Here is a 22,969-nt window from a genome sequence, read left to right as displayed (position 1 = left end):
GTCGGGCGGGGACCCGGGACTGGGGTGGGGGCCGTGGCCGGGAGGGTCGGGCGGGACCCGGGATGGGGGACGGGGACGGGCAGGGTCGTGGCTGGGAACGCGGGGACAGGCGGGAGGGTCGTTGCGGGGCCGGGAGGCTCAGGGCCGGGTGGGGACCCGGGACGAGGTGGGGCGGGGCCGGGCGGCCGGGCAGGGTCGCGGCCGGGAGCGTGGGAGAGACGTGGCGTGGCCGTGGCCGTGGAGGGTCAGGCGGGACGGGGGACGCGGAGCCGGGTGGGTGGGGGGGGCGCGGCCGGGGAGGCGGGGACGGGCCGCGGCCAGGGCACACGGCCCCCCCTAGTTTCCTACCTCAGCGTCGTCTTCCTGGGCCGGGGAAGCCTGCTTGCTTCTCAGCCCTCCCAGGCTTCCCGCGCGAACAGCTGATTTGCGGGAAGCCGTTGCGGAGGAGAAGCAAGGAGGAGTTTATGGCAGGAGGTGGAGGCAGAGCTGAGGTGAGCTGAGGACGGGCAGCAGGGAGGGAGCGCTTGTTAAATTTAAATGCCCTTTTAGAACCAGTTTGTCCCACGGGGAACAACCGGTTCTAAAGGGGGCTTCTAAATTTAACAACCGGTTCGTGCGATCCGGTGCGAACCGGCTGCAGCTCACCACTGGATTTACTGGCATTTTCATTGTATTCTAAAGGGATTTATTAAGTGAATGAATTGCTGACATACTGCTGTACAGTTTTGAATTTATTCAAAAAATCAAATGAAGATTAATTTTGATTGGAATATAATTTGTTATTGAAAAAATGTGAGAATCCAATAGGAAAGCCACCATCACAAAATGATTGATAGGTAGAGAAATTAAGTATATTGTTACCTTTCTTTTTCTCCCTCTTCTAGCAACTTTAGGAACAGGTACATCATTAGCTTTCACCACACCCTGAAAAAGTAACACTTAGAATGTTAACAAAACATAAAAGAGTTAGTTTAAGTTATTATGATGCTTGAAGGATCATTTTACCATAGCCTTTAGTATATACAATATTTTAGTAAAAGACTATGCACACATGAAGGTATCTGTTATCAAGTATCAATATTAGGCAATTTAAGTTTCTTTCTGAAACTGTAGTAGAGGATTAAGAATCAGTGACACACCTCTTCAAAGAGACAGATAAAGGTATAATGGCTTGTTCCGAACGTTAGTAAATTGCAAATTTAACACTAATTAGGATTTTGTTTAATATGTATGGCCATATTTTATTGAACTCACCAAGTTACATCTAGTACATTCAATTTCTAATGTGTTTGTTTCCCAGTGTGTATTAAGTGAGATACATACATTAGCTTAATTAACTTTACCCAACTTGTATAGGTGGCTTGATATTTACTCTAATAATTAAGGGCCAAAGTCCACGATCAGATACACGTTCTTAACTCCCACTGACTTCAGTTATATAAACATTTAAGCAGAAATTGACCTTACATTTTAATCCACTCCCCAGACATGGTCAGATGATTATTCTGTTAGTGACTGCAACAAATTTAGAATATTTGTACTTCGACTTAACAATGCATCTTTGTAGTACAGAATTAAATTGCTGAGTTTCTTCAGAATTTAATATTCTCCAACTGTGGCACACATACTACTCCACTTGTTGTCAGTGGTATGCCAAAAACTTTTAAAACTGAGACTTTTTTTTTTTTTAAAACACAGTCATCACATTATTTGCGGGGAGTCAGAAAATGACCAAGCAACAAAATGCAGTCTCCTGGCCACTTCCAGCCATAATGGTGAATAACACTTGGCTGACCATGCCAGCACTGCAGTTTTATTTAGCAGTGTGTTGTGTCATGCAGCTGGTCGCTGTACTCATTTGGTATACAGCTGGCTGGCTTTCTGATACACCTAGCTTTCAGCTTCTGCTGTGCTGCACAACTCAGGTGAATTTGCAAGGTTTTATACCGCACCACCAAAGCTCATTTCATCTGAAAAGACACACACAATTCACACTAGCTGCAAAACCTGCAGACGCAAGGAGCCCAGTAGGGGGATCCACTGTGTAGTTTGCCCACAACTGCAGGCATCCATGGGCCAAAGCTGTCAAGTAACAAAAAGCCTCCTGGGGCCAAAGCTGCCTGATGCTCAGGTAAAGCCCCCCACTTCCAGTCAAGACTCCCCCCACCTCTGCCACTTCCCTCTGAACCCCCTCGGGCCCTTTGACACACATGCACCTTTCTCATTAATGCCACTTTTTTTTCATTTTCTCCAAGAGCTACTCAAAATGTTTTGTATTTTTCTTGATTTACATTTTGTAAAAAAAATTGTAAAAATTAAAAATCAAAGTGAACTTCAGCTTGTGTTCAATAATAATCCAGATAAAAATTAGTGGGAACTCTAAATTTAAATTAAACAGGTTAAAGAAAATATATCAAGTCACTGAATATATTTCAGCAGTACATCAAAATATATCAAGACCTCATTTATGACGTTTGTTCTTGTAATTTGAGTATCATAAAAGACAAATAATAATGGCTGCTTCATTGTGTTTCTTTTTGATATATTTGCTAAAAACCTGAGATGTTTAAAAGGATGCCATAATTAGAGCTGGCCAGAAACTTTTCAATTAAGTGTTTTTTGTTGGAAAATATAGATTTGTCCAAACAGAAATTTTGAAAGCATCTTATGTTTTGATTAAACTTTTGTCAGGAAGATTTCTCAGACCCAGCATGAAATTTCTGGTCAAATCAAGGGAGAGAAAGACCTCAAAACAGCCCACGGCCCAGTGGAATGCAGAAGAACCAGGTTCAAATCCCAAATCAGATGGAGCAGGAACCTGAATGTGGGTGTACCACATCCCAGGTGAGCACCCTAACCATCCGACTGCTGGCTATTCTGGGATGATATGTGTGAGTTTCTCTCTCGGTTTTCAACAGGTCTTGGTTTCCTTCTGTACTGAAACAAAACTTTTTTTTATATAAAACATTTTTTATAAAAATTTTTTATAAAATGGAATTCCTGTTTTCAAACCAGCCCTAGTTACAAATTAACATTTTAGGTTTCCTTATTAATTTATTTTACTATAGTCTGGAAATACTTACGCCTGTATTAGGGCCTAAAGCGTGTATAAAGAAGGAAAAATTTGCATGTAGTATTTCAAACATCTGCTTTAGGCAGAAAGAAAAACATCCCACATACTTCACTACTGGGTTTTTCTGAAGGGATATCTTCTTCCTTTGCAGCATCCATCTCTTTTTCTTCTGTTTCAACTTCAGTGGGTAAATTATCCTGTTTTGGAGATAACTGTAAATAGAAAAACCAAAGTCGCTAAATTTCACAATTTATATTAATCGAAATCTAAAAGAACCCAAAAGGACAGCAGCTGCAACAGACTCATTGCTATCAAGTTGCTTTCTACCTTTAGTTGAAATAATTTAATAAACAAGTTTCAGAGTGGTAGCCGTGTTGTTGTTTTTGCTGATACAGACTAAGGAGTCCTTGTAGCACTTTAGAGACCAACATATTTATTTGGGCATGAGCTTTCATGGGATAAAACCCACTTCATCAGATGCATGGAGTGAAAAATACAGTAAGCAGAATATATATTATAGCACATGAAAAAAGGGGAGTTGCCTTACCAAGTTGGGGGGTCACTGCTAATGAGCCAATTCAATTGTAACAAAAAGTTATTGAATTGGCTTGTTAGCATTGCCCTCCCAACTTGGTAAGGCAACTCCCCTTTTTTTGTGGGCTATAATATATATTCTGCTTACTGTATTTTTCACTCCATGCATCTGATGAAGTGGGTTTTTAGCCCCCAAAGCTTATGCCCAAATAAACATGTTAATCTCTAAGGTGCCACAAGGAGTCCTAGTTGTTTTAATAAACAAGGTCAGTTTAATCTACATATAAACTTCCTCCATTTTTGAGGCATACCCTAAAACTGTTTGTTAAGATAGCTCTCCATCATTCCCTACAGTTTTCCAAGCCTAATTTTGTGGTTTTACACTCACCCCCCACCCCCATTTTTTTTTTTTAAAAGCAACCTCTCCCTTTCTTCCATACAAGCCATTCACGGAAACAAAGGAGACCAAACTTGACTATACAGGGGTGTGATGGGGTGCCTACTCCACAAGGCCTGGAGGGGTTAAAGTGGCTAGGCAGGCCAATTAACTGACTACACAAGTGATGTCAAATCCACAAACTAAATGAACTAGAAAACACTAATACTTTTCCTCCCCAGTATTAGACTGTATTTATAGCAGCAATTAAAGTAGAAATTTCAGAAAGGAATGTTTTCAAAAGTGAAGTGTATCCCTCTAAAAATCTAGTCAGTTTACTTAAAAGTCATTTATACTCTTATCCTTACATGTCAAAAATGAAGCCTCATCTATACTAGAAACTATACTATATTACTGATAGTAACACATTGATACAAAGTAAATTAATAGAAGTAAGGATTAAGTCAGTTTATAGGCATCCACATTAGAGGTTTGCACTGGTTTAACTAGACAGACTTTTTAAAGAAACAGACATAGGTCTTGACAATCATTTCTCCTTCCACTTATCTGAAATGTATCTTGAATCTCTGACTTGTTTAATATCTGACTTGTTTATTATTATTTTAAAAAAATTAAGTCTTTGTAGTTGTAAGAAATTGTTTCAAAATTATATACAACGGCTTAATACATAACAGTAATTACATAAGGACAAATGTCAGTGTTCATGCCTGAAAAAAGAAGACTTAGTCACAACACCAATGCACTGTTCATTTAAACTAAATATGTAGAATTGTGTTGTTAAAATTTGTAACTGAAAAGATTTCCAAGCAGATACTAAAACAGTTAATTTATATAGTCACTTACTTTGGGAACTGTAGACTTTCTCCTTTTGGTTCCTACTTTTTCTTCACTTCCCTCAGTAGGCTCTTGACAGCTTTCTTCAACAGTCTCTTTAACAGTGTTGTTAACAGTTGGATGAGACTTTAAGACAAAAATATTACCACATTTATGAAGTCAAATAATTTACTGAAGTAATGAATAATAAGGACATTAAAGTTGGATGGTTGGGTTTAAAATTAAAAATTTTCTTTACCTGTGTTTTAAGTCATCCCATAGCTTATTAGAACTGATTTTTTTAAAAATCTAGTTTTTTCCACTATAACTGATTTTAAAATTTCTCTCAGCTGAGACAATGAAAAAAACCCTTTCAAATATAACTTTCACGGTTCCCATGCACTAGCAGTAAGTTGTATTTAGACAACAAACATTGCAAGGGAAGATTTTAAAAAGTTTCCACTGAAATTTAATTAAAGACTGGAAAAGTTCTGAGCCACATATAACTGAGTAATATCCTTAGCACACCAGAACTCAATTCCACCATAGGATGACATTTCCTAGGCCCTGCTGAACATAAGGCATACTCTGCAAGCATTTTCTTGCACATCCTTATGCATGCAATTGTGCCATTTAGTAATTCCTCAACAGATGCAAGAAACTGACAACCATTATTTAAAACTTTTTTGGCTACAACCTGATCCACTTCCAAGATTGGCTATCAACAGTAGGTGAATTATAAGCAAATGGTTATTTTTCAGGAAAGGCATATGAATCAAAAATATTCTTTGATGCAATGAAGGTTGAAAGGACAGCACTAGAACCATGAAAATATATAGGAGAAAAGGGAAAATCACTTACCTTTAATTTTGCTTCTCTGTAGAGAATATTGTGCATGAGTCTCACTTCTAGGACTCACACCCTCTGTATGAGAGTAGAATGCCCCTCTTAATTCCCCCCCCCCCCCCCAATGAGGGCAGTGGTTTTGGATTAGAGCCCAGAGCTGCCATACTAGCGGCTGAAAGCTATCCCCAACTAAGGGTATGTCTACATTACGGGATTATTCCAATTTTACAGAAACCGGTTTTTTAAAACAGATTGTATAAAGTTGAGTGCACGTGGCCACACTAAGCACATTAAGTCGGCGGTGTGCATCCATGTACCGAGGCTAGCGTCGATTTCCGGAGCATTGCACTGTGGATAGTTATCCTGTAGCTATCCCATAGTTCCCGCAGTCTCCCCTGCCCATTGGAATTCTGGGTTGAGATCCCAATGCATGATGGTGCAAAAACAGTGTCGCGGGTGATACTGGGTAAATGTCGTCACTCAATCCTTCCTCCGTGAAAGCAACGGCAGACAATCATTTTGCGCCCTTTTTCCCCTGGATTGCCCTGGCAGATGCCATAGCATGGCAACCATGGAGCCTGTTTTGCCTTTTGTCACTGTCACCGTATGTGTACTGGATGCTGCTGACAGAGGCGGTACTGCAGTGCTACACAGCAGCATTCATTTGCCTTTGCAAGGTAGCAGAGACGGTTACCCTCCCTATTGCACAGTCTGCCATTGTAAATTGGCAATGAGATGATGGCTATCAGTCATTTTGCACCGTTTGCATTTGGAAATTGGCGATGACGGTTATCAATCCTTTTGTACCGTCTGCTGCTGTCATGGGTGCTCCTGGCTGGCCTCGCTGAGGTCGGCCAGGGGCGCATGGACAAAAATGGGAATGACTCCCTGGGTCATTCCCTTCTTTATGTCTTGTCTAAAAATAGAGTCAGTCCTGCCTAGAAGATGGGGCAAGTGTACTAGAGAACCAGAGAGCACAGCCGCTCCATGTCAGAGCCCCAAAGATCCCGCAGAAATGATGAGCTGCATGCCATTTTAAAGGGTGCCCCTGCAACAACCCCACCCGTTGCTTCCCTCCTCCCCCGACCCTCCTGGGCTACCGTGGCAGTGTCCCCCCATTTGTGTGATGAAGTAATAAAGAACGCAGGAATAAGAAACACTGACTTTTTAGCGAGATAAAATGAAGGAGAGGCAGCCTCCAGCTGCTATGATAGTCCAGGCAGGACATTAAAGGGTGGGGGGGAGAGGAGCGCAGCCTCTCGCTGCTATGATAGTCCAGGGAGTACAGAATCTTTTCTTTAGACATGAAGGGGGGGGGGGGGGCGCTGATGGAGCTCAGCCTCCAGCTGCTATGATGAGGACAGTTACCAAGCCTTTTGTACCATCTGCCGGGAATGACCAGGAGTCATTCCCATTTTTACCCAGGCGCCCCCGGCCGACCTCACCGAGGCCAGCCAGGAGCACTCACGGGATGATGAGGACCGTTTTCCACCATTTTGTACCGTCTGCCATCAGGAAAGGAAGGGGAAGGGATGCTGCTGTTCAGCGCCGCGTCTACCAGCAGCATGCAGTAGACATACAGTGACACTGAAAAAAGGCGAGAAACGATTTTTTCCCCCCTTTTCTTTTCGGAGACTGCGGGGACTGTGGGATAGCTGGAGTCCTCAGTCCCGCCTCCCTCCCTCCATGAGCGTCCATTTGACCTGCTGTGGCCTCTGTCTATCCTAGCCTGGAGATTTTTTCAAATGCTTTGTCATTTCGTCTTCTGTAACGGAGCTCCCGTACGGTCCATGCTGGAGCTCTTTTTGGATTTGGGACTGCATCGCCACCCGTGCTGATCAGAGCTTCACACTGGGCAAACAGGAAATGAAATTCAAAAGTTCGTGGAGCTTTTCCTGTCAACCTGGCCAGTGCATCTGAGTTCAGATTGCTTTCCAGAGTGGTCACAATGGTGCACTGTGGGATGCCACCCGGAGGCCAATACCGTCGAATTGCGGCCACACTAACCCTAATCCGACATGGCAATACCGATTTCAGCGCTACTCCCCTCGTCGGGGAGGAGTACAGAAATCGGTTTAAAGAGCCCTTTATATCGATATAAAAGGCTTCGTTGTGTGGACGGGTGCAGGGTTAATTCGGTTTAACGCTACTAAATTCGGTTTAAACGCGTAGTGTAGACCAGGCCTAAGTATAAATGCTGCCCTCTGAACATCCAAGCCAGTTTCTTCAATTGTAGCAGAGCGGCTGCTCTGCTGTAGTAAGGTTAAGACTGGCTTTCTGCTTAAAACTCAACTCTGTGCTCTAAAATCCTACGGTTGCTTGGATTGCCTTGAGATTTTCATGGCCGAGAGGGGTGAAAACATTATCTAAGTTGTCTCAAAGGAGGAGTGGAATTGGTAGTTATCCAAATTTGGGGCCATTTGACCAAGGGGATCCTGAGATACAGCACTCTCAAAAAAGAAACCAGCTTTCCTTAAAGTTGACAAATTCTGCCAACCTATTTGTGCTCAAAGATATAGATCAAACGAGGGCTCAGACCATTGTCCTATGGTCTCAAATGCTCGAGGTTACCCCCAACAGAATTTATGGTCCTTTGAGGGAAACCAAGTTAAAATGTTATTTCAAAAAGAGTTTCCTTCTCCAGTTAGGTGCTTGCAAAGACGTTCAGGCCTGTTTGCATGATTAGTAGATTAATCTGAGCATATTCAGACAAAGGCTAACTATCTGGAAGACTACCCTTTTAATCACAGGACCTGGAAGGCTCTGAGGGAATATCACAATCCTTGAATCCAAACAGCACCCCGCACACACAGCTCAAATCCAACCTAGTGCAGAAATCTGAAGTAAAAAGTATAGTGCTCCAATCTACCTCTAGAAAAGGGGATTTTAAAGAGGGGGAGCAGATGTGATTTGAGTACAGCAGAATATTCAGAATACCTTGAACCTATTGTGAGAAAATATACCACACAAGAAAATTCTCACTGGGAAAAGTGATTAGTAGTGAAGAGTAGGTGTGAATAGGAGGAAAGGGTTTGGGGGAGGTCATGGTGATTAGAGGGAGGGTGTGACACAACTGGGAAGAGGGATATGGCAGTGAATGACAGGAGGACTGGGCTGAAGAATAGAGGTAGGGGAGCCTGCCAGCCCCACATTCCCCTTCTGTGTGTGCACCACAACCTGAAGCCCCCACCCATCTATGGTGGTCTGTCCCCTGCTCACGTGAGCCAGGTTCTGGGGGTAGCTTTTCTGTGGGTATCTGAGCCATGCTCCCTACTCACTTCCTGTGATCCAGGGGTAACTGCCCACCTAGGGGTGTTTGAGCCCTGCTCCATGCCTCTACTGTGTGCCTGCCAGGATCTGGGGGTCCGTGCCCATCTATGGGAGTCTGACACTCACATCCCTGTCCTCCCCTCATGTCAGCCAGATTCGGGGTGGCAAAGCTTGCTTTTGATGGTGTCTGAGCTCCTCTCCCTACATGCATGTGAGCTGGGATCTGTAGAAGCCCTACTCTGTCCCTCTGGGTGGGGAACTTAGACCAGATATGCTCAGAGCAGGCATCAACAACACTGCTGAAACTAAGATGAAGAGCTGAGAATGGGTGTTTGACACACATCAGAAACTTTCCAGCACTGGGGAGAGGGGAAGGGAACATTCACTGACTCTTGATGCCGTTCACACATCTCAGAGCTATTATTTCAGGCTGTATTCATCTCCAGTGGGTATTCTCTTTCATCTGAGAACATATCATTGAGATTAATGATAGACTCTTAGACTTGGGGCTTGGCTACACTTACAAATTTGCAGCGCTGCAGCAGGGTGTGAAAACACACCCTCTCCAGCGCTGCAAATTGCGGCGCTGCAAAGCGCCAGTGTGGTCAAAGCCCCAGCGCTGGGAGCTGGGCTCCCAGCGCTGTACGTTATTCCCCACACGGAGGTGGAGTACGGACAGCGCTGGGAGAGCTTTCTCCCAGCGCTGGCGCTTTGACTACACTTAGCGCTTCAAAGCGCTGCCGCGGCAGCGCTTTGAAGTGTAAGTGTAGCCAAAGCCTTCAACTTTTAAAGTTTGAAACCTACTCTGGTCAGAAATCTGAGAATGAACTGTAAATTATAGGAAAAATCTACTTCCTCTCAGTTGTTCGTTTATGGGTTGTTTTTTTGTTTTGTTTTTTAAATGAGTACAGCAAAATATTCTGAAAGTGCTAAACTTTCTGAAAAGAAAATAAATTACATGAGTGCTCAATGGGAGGCAAGGAGTTATTGGAGTGCAGTAATGGGTGGTAATAAGGGGGAAAGGATTTGGGTCTGCAGCAAGGGTTGGGGGATAAATGGGAATAGGTGTAGGGGAGGAAGGGATTGGGATATAAGGGCTAGTAGGGGAAGTTGGGAGTTTATGAATGGAGAGGCCTGTCAGCCCTGAATTCTCCCCTTCTATGTGTGTGCTAAGAACTAGGGGAGCCCTATCCTCTGCAGGGGTCTGATCCCTCTCCCCTCTTGGGCAGCAGTTCTCAGGGGTTTGTGGCCCATTAGGGATCCATGAGATGTTTCAGGGGCTCGGCCAGCCAAGGCCGCTCAGAGCCCCCAGGAGAAGCTTCCCCGTTGGGCTGAAGCCCAGCACCCCCCAGCCCTGTGAGACTAAAGCCCTGAGCCACCTCACCCTCCACAGGGGCAGAAGCCTTGAGCCTCCTATCCCATGGGGTTCCCAAGGCTCTTTCCCAGACCTGCAGGACAGAAGCTCCCCATCCCCCACACAGCTGAAGCCTAGAATACTCTCCCTCCCCCACTGGGCCATGGAGTTTTTATAGCATGTTGGGGGTGGGAGGGGGCTCTGAAAGAAAAAGGTTGAGAACCCCTGTCTTGGTGTGTTTGAGCTCTTCTCTGCCTTTCCATGTGAGCCTGAATGGGGGGCTGGAGGTGGGGAGAAGGACATACAAAAATTTAAACATCTAAAAATCCAGAAAATAAAGAAAGATACACATCACCCCAGTGTGGGGAAGCAGTTTGGAGGAGGAGTGGACCCAGTGGACTTGGGGCATGGCTGGGAAAACCTGGCTGAAGCTATCTAAATGTGCAGGTTGGACTACACAACCAAGGTAGCATGCAGCCCTCCAGTAAGCTGTGGCCTGTGATGTGTATGCAGAAGCATAAGGCAGACAGCAGGGAGCAAAGTCTTACACGTAAGCAGTTTCTATAGTGCCAATTAATGGCTCAATGTAGGGGTTCTCAAAGCGGGCATCGTGAGGTTTTTATGTGGGAGTGGCGAGCTGACAGCCTCCACCCCAAACCCCGCTTCACTTCCAGAATTTACAGTAGTGTTAAATATTAAAAAAAAAAATAGTAAAGTGTTTTTCATTTATAAAGAGGGGGTGCATTCAGAAGGTTGCGGTGTGAAACGGGTCACCAATACAAAAGTTTGAGAACCACTGGCTTACTGGGATAGGAAGGGGAGTGAGGAGCTGGAAAAGGGCAAATATACTGCCCATCTATAAAAAGGGAAATAAGGACAACCCAGGGAATTACAAACCAGTCAGCTTAACTTCTGTTAATGGAGCAAATAATTAAGCAGTCAATTTGCAAACATCTAGAAGATAATAAGGTGATAAGTAACAGCCAACATGGATTTGTCAAGAACAAATCATGTCAAACCAACCGGATAGCTTTCTTTGACAGGGTAACAAGCCTTGTGGATGGGGAGAAAAGCAGTAGACGTGGTATATCTTGACGTCTCATATGATCTTCTCATAAACAAACTAGGGAAATGCAACCTAGGCTAGATGGAGCTACTATAAGATGGGTGCATAACTGGTTGGAAAACCATTCCCAGAGAGTAGTTCTCAATGGTTCCTAGTCATGCTGGAAGGACATAATGAGTGGGGTCCCACAGGGATCAGTTCTGGGTCCAGTTCTGTTCAATATCTTCATCAGCGATTTAGATAATGGCATAGAGAGTACACTTATAAAGTTTGCGGACGATACCAAGCTGGGAGGGGTTGCAAGTACTTTGAAGGATAGGATTAAAATTCAAAATTATCTGGACAAAGTAGAGAAATGGTCTGAAGTAAATAGGATGAAATTCAATAAGGACAAATGCAAAGTACTCCATTTAGGAAGGAAAAATCAGTTGCACACATACAAAATGAGAAATGATTGCCTTGGAAGGAATACTGTGGAAAAGTATTGGAGGTCATAGGGGACTACAAGTAATGCTGTTGCAAAAAAACACCCACGAACATCATTCTGGGATGTATTAGCAGGAGTGTTGTCAGCATGACACGAGAAGTAGTTCTTCCGCTCTACTCCATGCTGATTAGGCCTCAACTGGAGTATTGTGTCCAGTTCTGGGCGCCGCATTTCAGGAAAGAAGTGGACAAATTGGAGAGCGTCCAGAGAAGTGCAACAAAAATGATTAAAGGTCTAGAAAACATGACCTATGAGGGAAGTTTGAAAAAATTGGGTTTGTTTAGTCTGGAAAAGAGAAGACTGAAAGGGGACATGATAACAGTTTTCAAGTACATAAAAGGTTGTTACAAGGAAGAGGGAGTAAATTTGTTTTTCTTAACCTGAGGACAGAACAAGAAGCAATGAGCTTAAATTGCAGCAATGAAGGTTTAGGATGGACATTAGGAAAAACTTCCTAACTGTCAGGGTGGTTAAGCACTTGAATAAATTGTTTAAGGAGGTGGCATCTCCATCATTGAAGATTTTTAAGAGCAGGTTAGACAAACACATCAGGAATAGTCAAGATAATACTTAGTCCTGCCATGAGTGCAGGGGACTGGACTAGATGACCTCTCAAGGTCCCTTCCAGTCCTATCACTCACTCACTCATGCCCGTCACCCCAATCGGGGTATGGGTCGCCAACCACAGATCTCCAGAGTCCTCTATCCTGGGCCATTCGCTCTAGCTGGTTCCAGGTATAGCCCATTTTTTTGCTATCAGCCTGAAGGTCGCGTCGCCAGGTATTTCTTGGACGGCCTCTTTTCCGCTTGCCTTGGGGGTTCCACCGCAGTGCCTGTCTGGTGATGTTGGTTGGCTGCTTGCGTAGTGTATGTCCTATCCAGCCCCACCTTCTCTTTCTAATTTCTTCCTCTGCTGGGAGTTGACGGGTCCTCTCCAAGAGGTGGATGTTACTGATGGTGTCTGGCCAGCGGATTTGGAGAATCCTTCTGAGGCAGCTATTAATGAAGGTCTGGATCTTCCTGGTGGTTGTTTTGGTTGTCCTCCAGGTTTCAGCTCCATACAGTAGGACTGATTTCACATTGGAGTTGAACAGTCGAATCTTTATTGCCAAAGACAGCTCTCTGGAGCTCCAGATGTTCTTGAGCTGTAAGAAGGCTGCTCTTGCCTTACCAATCCTTACTTTGATGGATCTACTAATGAAAAGCACTATATAAAAGCTAGCTCTTTTGATCACTACCTAGCCATGGGAGCACATCAGTTGCAAACTTAGCTGAGAACTACAACTGCCTTAATGACCATTAAACTTCCACCAACAAATATTTATTTAAAAAAAAAAAACCCTAGGAAATTATGAGGCAAAAAACTTGATTAATGCAGAGTTAAGGTTGCCTGGTGATAGTTTGTGCCTTTCCAGAGCATCAAGTACAGCAAAATTCAAACTTCTGAAAACCAGGTAATATAGAGAGCAAATAAAGATCTATACAACATACTTTCTTGCACTCCGCCTTTTCACTATAATGGACAGGAATTACTTCATTTGCCGTACACTCAAATACTGAGTCCACTCCCCTGACAGAATAACAAATTTGTAAAATTTAATGATTTCATTTTTTTTTTTAAGGCCCCTTCACACTTGCACACCGGATAGTACCTAACCCTGTACTTTTTCCTATTCATCATTAAATCTAGAGACTGCTTTCATGCCATGGGTATTGTCAATAGTGGTAAGAGGATCCCAGTGCCCTGCTACTGACACAATCCTGTGTTGAAATAATGGAGACTGGAATCTCAAGGTGTATACATCTCTTTCCTTTGATAAACACATGGGGAGAATCCAATGCAGATCTCCTCCTACCACAATCACAGCTCTTTCAACCTATTCCAACTTATTCCACCACCATTCAGCAGTTATACTTAACAGTGAAAACAGCTGGAATACATGCCATTCCAATGGCTACTGACAGTTCCAGGGGGACAGAGTTAAGGTTCCAGAGGTGTTTACCTTAACTCTATTTCCTTGTTTTAAGAAGTCTGAGTTTTGCTGAACTTGATGTTCTGGAAGGGTAAGAGCTATCACCTGGCAACCTGAACTCTGCATTAAGTTTTCTGCCATTTAGCATAGCACAAAGTAAAGCTTCCAGGAAAAAAAAAAAAGTGCTTCAGGGAAAAGTACAATAGAGACATCTCTGAACATCAAACAAATTCAATTATCATCTCTATGCTGACAACTCACAGATCTGCCTCAATACTCTGTACTCATCTCCTCTGCAAACTAAAATCTCAGTCTTTCGGACATCTCTTTTTGGATGTCTGTCATCTTAAGCTCACAATGACCAAAGCAGAATGCATAATCCTCCCACCCCTTCCCAGTAAGAGTGCACACCACCACAACCAACAACCTCCCTGTCATCGATCTGTAACCTGGTGTTATTTTTTACTTGGCCCTCTAGATCCTCATATCTAAATCTTGCTGGTTTTTCCTGCTTAACATCTTTTAAGATGCTTCTTCTCCATCCACACAGCTAAAACTTCATTCACTCCCTCATCTCCTCACATCTTGACTACTGCAATATCATCTCTGGCCTTGACAAATGCAGTCTTACCCCACTTCAGCACATTGCTACAAAATCACTCTCTTGGCTGGTCACTTTGACCATATCACCTCTCTTTGCATCTCTCCCCTGGCTCCCCACTATCTCAAATACCTCAAATACAAACTACTTGTGTCTTTATTTCAAGGCCCTTCACTGCCTATCCCCACCCTCAGTATCATCGCTCATAAGCTATCAAGAGCTCCCACCTCTGTTCTGCCAATGTTTACAGCCTTCAACACCCACTTGTAACATTTTCAAACAAGTACTTTCATGCTTTCTCCTAAAGCATGGGAAGAGTGCTCCATAAACATCAAGAAAGCCACCTGATAGCCCCCTTCAACTCCCTCCCTGAGATTCTCTTCTGCCAAGATGCCTACAAAAAAACCCTTAACGTTAGGCAGTTGGTGTGCTGAAACCACTGACTTCCAGCTTTGTGCCCCCTCATGAGTCTGTACCCATCTATTGTCGCTTATCTCAGATTGTCAGCTCTTTGGGGACAAAGATGTTTGTATTACAGTGTGTGCTTGTAGCAGAACGGGACCCTAGTCCTTAACTGCTTTTGGAGGTGCTACTGCAATACAAATAAATGAAAATAAAAAATTAACTCTGCGTGGTAAGTGGCTAAGTGAATATCCAATAAGATGATCTCGTCAGAGAATCAGGATCAGAAGGTAACAGCTTTTTCTTTACTAAAGATACCATCTGCCCTGGATTCTCACTCTTGTAGAGTAAGCTAGAGCAGTGATTCTCAAACTGCGGATTGTGACCCCAAAGTGGGGCATGACCCATTTGAATGGGGTCACCAGGGCAGGCTTTAGACTTGCGGGGGCCCAAGTCCAGAGCTGAAGCCAAAGCCTGAGGGCTTCAGCCCTGAGCAACTGGGCTCAGGCTTTGGCTTCAGGCCCGGGGTGGTGGGGCTTGGGCTTTGGCTTCAGCCCTGCATGGGGTCCTGTAGTAATTTTTGTTGTCAAAAAGGGGTCGCAGTGTAATGAATTTTAAGAACCGCTGAGCTAGAGGAACATCCTCAAAAGGGAGAACTGCTGCAGTGCGATGCAGAGAAGCATATATAGATCAACAGCTATAAGGTACCTCTGTAAGCTCATAATGCACAGCATGCCATCCAGCTGAATAAGCCCAGAACCAGAGAAACAATAATACGCAGAAATTGATCAATAAACAATGAGCACATCCTGAAGTAAAAAACCTCTCTTTTTGTAGAGAGGAAGAATCCGACCGCCTCCATCTTGCAAATGAGTTCTGGAGTATGGAGAGATCAACACAGAATTCCCCCCTGGAGGCTGAATCCAAGCAAGAGTGCTTTGTGAAAATGTGAAGGACAACATGGCAGCTTTATAAATGTCTACAATGGAAATGTGAAATCTACAAGAGACTGCAAAATCTACAGGGAGGAATACACTGCAGGAGGCTGTCCAGTTTATGAAGGTTGATCAAAGGACTATTTTGATATATCAGAGGTTGCAAAGAGAGACAGTATTCTTTATCTAAAGGACAAGGTGGCAATGTGTTTCGTTTAAGGAAAAAAGGATCACAGCCAGGCCTGGCTGAAAGATCTGTGGGATGAACTTTGCTTTATAAGACATGAAATTATTGAAGTCTAAGTACTAGAAAGCATATTATAATTTTATTGTATATGTAACCATTTGTTCCCTATATTTCTATTTACTATCATTTGAATCTCCCCTCTTTTTTAAAATCAACTTTTGTTTTTACTATATCAAACACATCTAAGTTCTGTGTATTAAATGGAGCAGTGATCATAGGCTAATCTAGTAAATTGGAGTGTATAACTTCTTTGAGAACAGTGTATCTGTGAATATTGGGAGCGTACAATGGAACAGGGGCTGGACGCTCAAGGAGATGCTCAGAGGTTAGAGTTTGACTATTGCTAGCCTGCAGAACGACAGAGGAGCCTGCGCAGACTGAGTTGTGTTGCCCATTAATAGTGGAGTCAGGGACTGACCCATGTCAGGCACAGACAAGGCTACCTCACATTAAGGGGAGGTGGTAGTGAGGTGCCTCACAACCTGGGTACCTCCAGGAAGCATCACAATATCCCATAATAAAAAGGGTTTTTTAATTAACTAATGGGGGAGGAGAGGAAGGAGTGACTAAGGGCATCTAGCCCCATGTAATCCAGATGGCAAAGGTCTACAAAGACAGTAGCTGTCCAGTTCATTAAAGGCTAAAACAGCTATTAAAATGTACCCTGATGCACTCAGTCTTTAACACATACTCAGGAAGATGCATACAGCAGCTTTCGTACAGGGCAAGTAACGGAGTCCATACGTCCCGACTGCATCAAACTTCAGGTCTTTCCATTTGGAATTGTAGGCCTCTCAGGAAGGTTTTTTGAGATGCTAGGAAAATGTTCCACCTGCTCAAAGTGACCATACCTCTGGTCAGGAGACAATGTCAGGGAGAGTTCCTGGTTTGGCATTATCAAAGGCCAGACTCCCAGCCCATCTGCAATCATGTTCTTCTTCCTTGCTAGACATATAGAATCAAGAGATGTCTTATGGGGCAGAGCCCACTCCCACACATGCAGGGCTTCCTGATGTAGGAAGTGGCAAGCTGGTGCTTCCCTGCTTGCTTGTTTGAAAATTGATTCACAATAGTACCTAGGGGTTCCAATTATGGCTCAGGCTTCACTGTCCTAGCCACTGTCTACACAAACAGAAGATGGTGCCTGCTCCTCACAGCTTACAAGTGATATATCTGGATATAAAGTAACCCTGCGTGGGCTTCCAATCCCAGCCTAGTCACAATTTGGACAGCAGAAATTTGTACAGAAATCAAGAGAAGAGGAATCTCTGACACATACAAGGGACTGTATCAATAGGCTTATGTGATGGCTTTTGGAAGAGAGGCAGGGATAAAAGAGAGATACCACATTGCTCCCAGCCCCTGGAGCAGGACAGCACAAGATAATAAGGTAAAGGAAAACATGTGCCAAGAGATCACTTGTTGAAATGTTAAGATAATATCTGTAGAGCAAAAGTGCTTGGGCATAAAAATTGAATTATGTAAATGGAAAGAAGGCCAGTAAGCTAAGGTTCCATCAGATCACTGACGATACCATGAAGCTTAATTCTTAAAAATTAAAATAAATTTAGAAGCTGAGACCTGCAACGTTAACCTGAAAACAATCACAAGAAAACTTGTTCAACATAATGATTTCTGCGATACCCATGAAACCATTACCAGGACTACTTCTAAAATTCGCCACAGTAAACTGACATCACTGATCATACCAAAATATTTCCTCACTCCTACTTATTACTGAAAGCCTTAAAGACCAATTCTAAACTACAACATTACTGTCAGTCTGATCTGCCATTGAATGAAATTGAGCCATGATTTATCCCACCTATGTCATCTGAGCTATCACTCTACTTTTTCACAACAGCAGGACAATGCAAGGTATTTGACCAGATTAGATTAGAACACCAATAATGCTTACAAGTTTGTTAGCAATGCATACAAAGATCATTTACCTGTTGATGAGAGAATTTTACTTTGGGGTTGTTGTCAATTTCCCATAATCCTTCATTAAAGCCTTTTCTTTTATTTGGTTTACCGTATTTATCTTTATTTTCAGAATATGGGAATATGTCCTTTGGTCCCAAAAATGCCCTGTAAGAAGTGAAAAAGAAAAAATTAACAGGTAATTTTTTCTACTCCAACAATTTGTTTAAACCAAACTCAGTACTTAAGTATCTGAAGTGATGGAAGCAGTAAGGAAGTAAAGAAAAAGAAAAGAAAGAAAATAGAGGGAACAGTCCTTAAATCTTGAAAATGTCTTCAGATAGTTTCCTTAGCCTGAAGCCATAATCTCCTATACTATCTTGCAGCAATAAGACGTTTCTGCTCTAAGAAAATGTAATTAAAGACTCATGATATTTAAGATGCATATACTGCTTTCAGTGTATTCTTTGTAGTTGCCTTAATTATATTACACAGACAGTCCATATGCAGTTTCCACTGTCTGTATACATTTTGCACTAGTACAACCCTCTTTCAGTACAAAGAGGCACAGAAAGATTTTAATTTGTGCTAACTTAAAATAAAAAAAAAATGTTCTCAACACCTGTGCCTTTAGTGCATAATACATAATACATAAGAATAGGAATCTTATCTAGGAAAATCAAAATGAAAAAAACAGGTTGCAAGATCATTATACTTTTAAAAAATGTGAAAAGCATTTTTTACTTTTAAATGATAGTAGCTAAGAAAAGTCAGAGTATGGGGCTATAAAAAGATACACGTTATCTGATGTACTCATATCCTGGCCAGATAGTAAACTTTTCTACTTTAGATATCCAGAAATACTTACTCATAGATTTTACCCAAACCAATAGTGATTTCCTTAATTAGCAGCTGAATGTTAAAAAAAAAAAAAAAAAAGAGTAAGAAGCAGTTTTTTGGTTGTTTTTTGTTTGTTTTTTGCTGGAGAGACCAAAAAGAATCAGTATTTCCTCACTATCTACCTCCCAATATTTGTTGTTTTAAAATAATTTTTTTCAGTCATGTAGCTTTTTGTTATCTCTAAGAACTGGTCTCCCCAGAGTTAACCAGCAAATACAAAGGGCATTAGAAGTAGCCTCTTCAGAGGTAGACATCAAATATAAAGGGCATTATTAGTGCTTCAGATGCACAACTACATCTCCTTTTCCTTTTAGTATATTTCCTGTTACATCAAAATCAGAGTATCTACAGTGTTCCTTTTTCCAAAGGGGACCTGGGAGAATAAGATTTAAAAATAAGTACTCAATACTAGTATTTCACTTGACCCTGAAGAACACCAAGACACAGTAAACTTCTCTTTGTATTCCTAGGTTTCCATGTTAGAATTTCATAATGCCAATGAATGTGTTGATAATAGCACAATTTAAGAACTCAGTGGTATTTTCTCATGTTCAAACCTGTGCCTACAACCCGCTCAGTTCAAAGTATAAACCCAAGACTCAATCACTTAAAACAAGGCGATTTCTTTTTTTTTTTAAATGAAGCAGTGGTTCATACCAAGGTTCAATACATAAATTCCAATAAGCTCCACTTTCTCTCTTTTCCACCATCTACGGGCAAGTCTCATCTTACGCGGGGGTTCCGTTCCACGGTTAGCGTGTAAAGCGAAAACCGCATATAGTCAAAATTACATTGAGTTGAATGGCAGGCAGAATCACCTGCACTACAGGTACAGTATTAAAATTGTTATTTTTCTCTTTTTTTTTTTTGTGCCAACCGCGTAAAGCTGAAATCGAGCATGTTAAATGTGCGTAAGATGCGACAGACCTGTATAACAAGATCTCTTTGACATGGATGTCCTACTCATCTAGGTCAGTGGTTCTCAAAGCTGGTCCGCCGCTTGTACAGGGAAAGCCCCTGGTGGGCTGGGCCGGTTTGTTTACCTGCCATGTCTGCAGATTCGGCCAATCGCAGTTCCCACTGGCCGCGGTTCGCCACTCCAGGCGAATGGAGGCTGTGGGAAGGACCGCCAGCACATCCCTCGGCCTGCGCCGCTTCCCGCAGCTCCCATTGGCCTGGAGCCATACTGGTGGGTCTACTCTTTCTTATGTTTATTCGACGCCCTCTGCCTATAATATAGGCAGAGATGCAATAAGAAGGAAGAAAACAGACCAAGCAGTATCAGAGTTGCACTTGCCACTAATTAAATGTTCAGGAGTAGGAATGAAGAACTCTGGGTTAGGAATAAAGGTTAGAAGGAGAGAAATGGTGGGGAGAGGGGAAACATATTGCACACTGCAACATTGTAAGGTATGAGAGCATATGAGAAATTTGTAATAACGTAACAGTGAATTTACCATACTACCAAACATAGCGTTGACCATATTTTAATTTTGTAACAGAATTTTTTTTAAAAGGCGCCTAAATTAGGAGCCTAAATCACATTTAAAAATGGAACTTTTGCTTTTGAAAATTTTGCCCAAGATCTTTGAATGTTATTTATGTAGGCTCATGTAAATTTCTTACTGCTCTACACGTGATCTGTGTCCCTAGAATCAGTATGCAGGTGCATTCTGGAATACTAATGAAAAGCAGCAAGTGGTGGAATCAAGAACAGCATTTCATCAGTGCGGGAAGGAACAGATGGGTGGTATTCTTATTCATATTGCTGTAGTGCCAAAACAAACCAAAAAGGGTTGGGCTCCATTGTATAGAACTTAGCTCACACAGATAGGAAGACATGGTCCCTGCCCTGAAGAGCTTTCAATCAAATTTAAGGCAAGATACAATAAGCGTAAACAAACCTGATCCTGCAGAGAGCTGTGAGGGAGGATAGGATAGTGATAGGAATTGGATAAAATGAACCAAATATACACGCAACATATCAGTTCTAACATTTTTTTTAAAAAGAGTATAAAGTGGAAACCAAGTGGGGATTGCTGCCATTTTTGTTTATTTAGATCCTATAATTTAAGCATTACAATTTTCTTTTCTTCCCTAACAAAATAAAGGACAAGGATGGCCAAGGCCAAAATTAATACTATAGTTCAGCAATTCTCAAACTGTGGGTTGGGATCCCAAAGTGGGTCATGACCCTATTTTAATGGGGATGCCGGGGCTGGCCTGGCTAAGACTTGCTGGGGCCCGGGGCCAAACCCCAAGGGCTTCAGCCCTGGGTGACAGGTCTCAGGTTACAGGCCCCCTGCCTGGGACTGAAGCCCTTGGGCTTTGGCCCTCCTGCCTGGGGAGGCGGGCCTTGGGCAGGCTCAGGCTTCAGTTACCCCTCTGGTGATCCTGTAGTAATTTTTGTTGTCAGAAGGGGGTCATATTGCAATGAAGTTTGAGAACCCCCGCTATAGTTTAAAAAAAAAAAGGGCGGGGGGGGGAAGCAGTCACTCAAGTCATAATAACTCTGTTTTTATTGACTAGGAAAAGCGCTCCCTGACATCTTATGGAATGGTTACAGTCGACAGCTCCCCTCAGTATTTCATGGTAGATGTGAAAACCAAGCAGACTTATTTTAAGCTGCCTATCTTTTTGATAAAGTTTAGGTGAGGAAAAGTTTGCCTATCTCTGAATATCATTTGTGAATGCCTCACATACAGGTAGGCTGTGAAATTACTGTTAAGAAATTCTGCAATGAAAGTGATGTGCTCTTTAGTCTAAATAACTTACGTCTCATGTGTTCCAAAAAAGAAAATAGGCATTTTATTTGTAGGAGGTTTCACTGCTCCATCAGGAACTTCATCCACCTAAGGGAAAAAAATTACATTATGATAAAATATTTAGTAACAACCAAAAACAGTGTGGGGGGGACATTTAAAAATGTCATTAAATCTGAAAAAACACAAATGCTGTAGAATTTTTTTTTTACCATACAGAAATCTCAAAGATATGTTTCTTACAATGTAACAGAATGCAGATATCAAGTATGACTTTCAGATTGATGTTAGCAATCCTTGTATCAGAGGTTCTCAAACTGTGGTCCGCAGACTGAGCTCCCTTCAGGTGGTCCACGGATAGTTCCCTCTAAGGTGCGCGCCTGGGCGGCCGCACACAAGAGAATGAAGAGCCACCCACCTAATTAGTGGAACCGTGCAGGCGTGGATCCACTAATTAGGTGCCTGGACCCTGGAGAAGACGCATGTAAGGTGAGATGGTGGCCTTGGGGGCAATAGGGGGCTAGGTGGGAGGGGCCAGTAGGGTGAGAAGAGGGGGTAGGGGGGAATTTGGGACATGCAGGGCTGTGGCAGCCAGAGAAAGAGGTGACTTTCCCCAGCTCCAGGGCTGCGGCTGCTGGGGAGAGACGGCCCTCCTTCCCAGCCCAGCTCTGTGGCTGCTGTGGTAGGGGAGAGACCCCCCCCCACTTCCCAGCCCGAGCTCGGGGGCTGCTGCAGCTGCGGAAGAGACCCCCCTCCTTCCTAGTCCCAGCTCTGGGCAGGGGCGGCTCCAGGCCCCAGCATGCCAAGCGCGTGCTTGGGGCGGCAAGCCACTGGGGGCACTCTGCCGGTCGCCACGAGGGCGGCAGGCAGTTGCTCTGGCATGGCGGAGGTCCGCTGGTCTCCCGCCTCGCGCCGCGGACCAGCGCCTCCGCAGGCAAGCTGCCGAAGGCAGCCTGCCTGCCGTGCTTGGGGCAGCAAAATGCCTAAAGCCACCCCTGGCTCTGGGGCTGCCACGGCAGGGGAGAGAGGGCACATCCAACGCATTAGAAAGGTAAGACTACTAATATTATGAGTTGTGTACTTTTATTTGTAGAACAAAAAAATATATATATTAAGGTTTTTTTCATATAGCACTTTTATCCGAAGCACTTTATAATAGTTAGCTAACAGTACAAACGACTTTTGGAAAGATCATTAAATGGTCCATCGAGACCCTCAGCAATTTTCAAGTGGTCCATGGAAAAAAAAGTTTCAGAACCACTGCCTTATATATCAAAAAGTCCAATAAATGTCAATATACTTCAAAATTAACGTGTGCTTAAAAAAAGTACACACTATGGTTAGTAGTAGTATTGGCTCCCTCAGACACAGTATCTGCTCTTCCAA

At 43.1% G+C, this 22,969-nt stretch overlaps 1 protein-coding gene across 3 annotated transcripts in view; it reads right to left on the bottom strand.

Moving 5' to 3' along the window:
* The window catches only part of PSIP1 (PC4 and SFRS1 interacting protein 1), a 61,794-nt gene that overhangs the window by 36,929 nt on the left and 1,896 nt on the right, over positions 1-22,969 (bottom strand). For all 3 annotated transcript variants that reach the window (XM_039544128.1, XM_039544130.1, XM_039544129.1), the window contains exons 3-7: positions 21,597-21,673; positions 17,951-18,089; positions 4,848-4,964; positions 3,181-3,285; positions 862-924 (exon numbers count right to left, since the gene is read on the bottom strand). In XM_039544128.1, coding sequence (XP_039400062.1) covers positions 862-924; positions 3,181-3,285; positions 4,848-4,964; positions 17,951-18,089; positions 21,597-21,673 — 501 coding nt within the window. The remainder of the gene's footprint in view (positions 1-861; positions 925-3,180; positions 3,286-4,847; positions 4,965-17,950; positions 18,090-21,596; positions 21,674-22,969) is intronic.

Source organism: Mauremys reevesii, linkage group 6 (assembly GCF_016161935.1).
Source record: "Mauremys reevesii isolate NIE-2019 linkage group 6, ASM1616193v1, whole genome shotgun sequence".
NCBI classification, from domain to species: domain Eukaryota; kingdom Metazoa; phylum Chordata; order Testudines; family Geoemydidae; genus Mauremys; species Mauremys reevesii.
The sequence above is the reverse complement of the archived record's forward strand: the minus strand, read 5'-3'. Positions and strand labels throughout refer to the sequence as shown.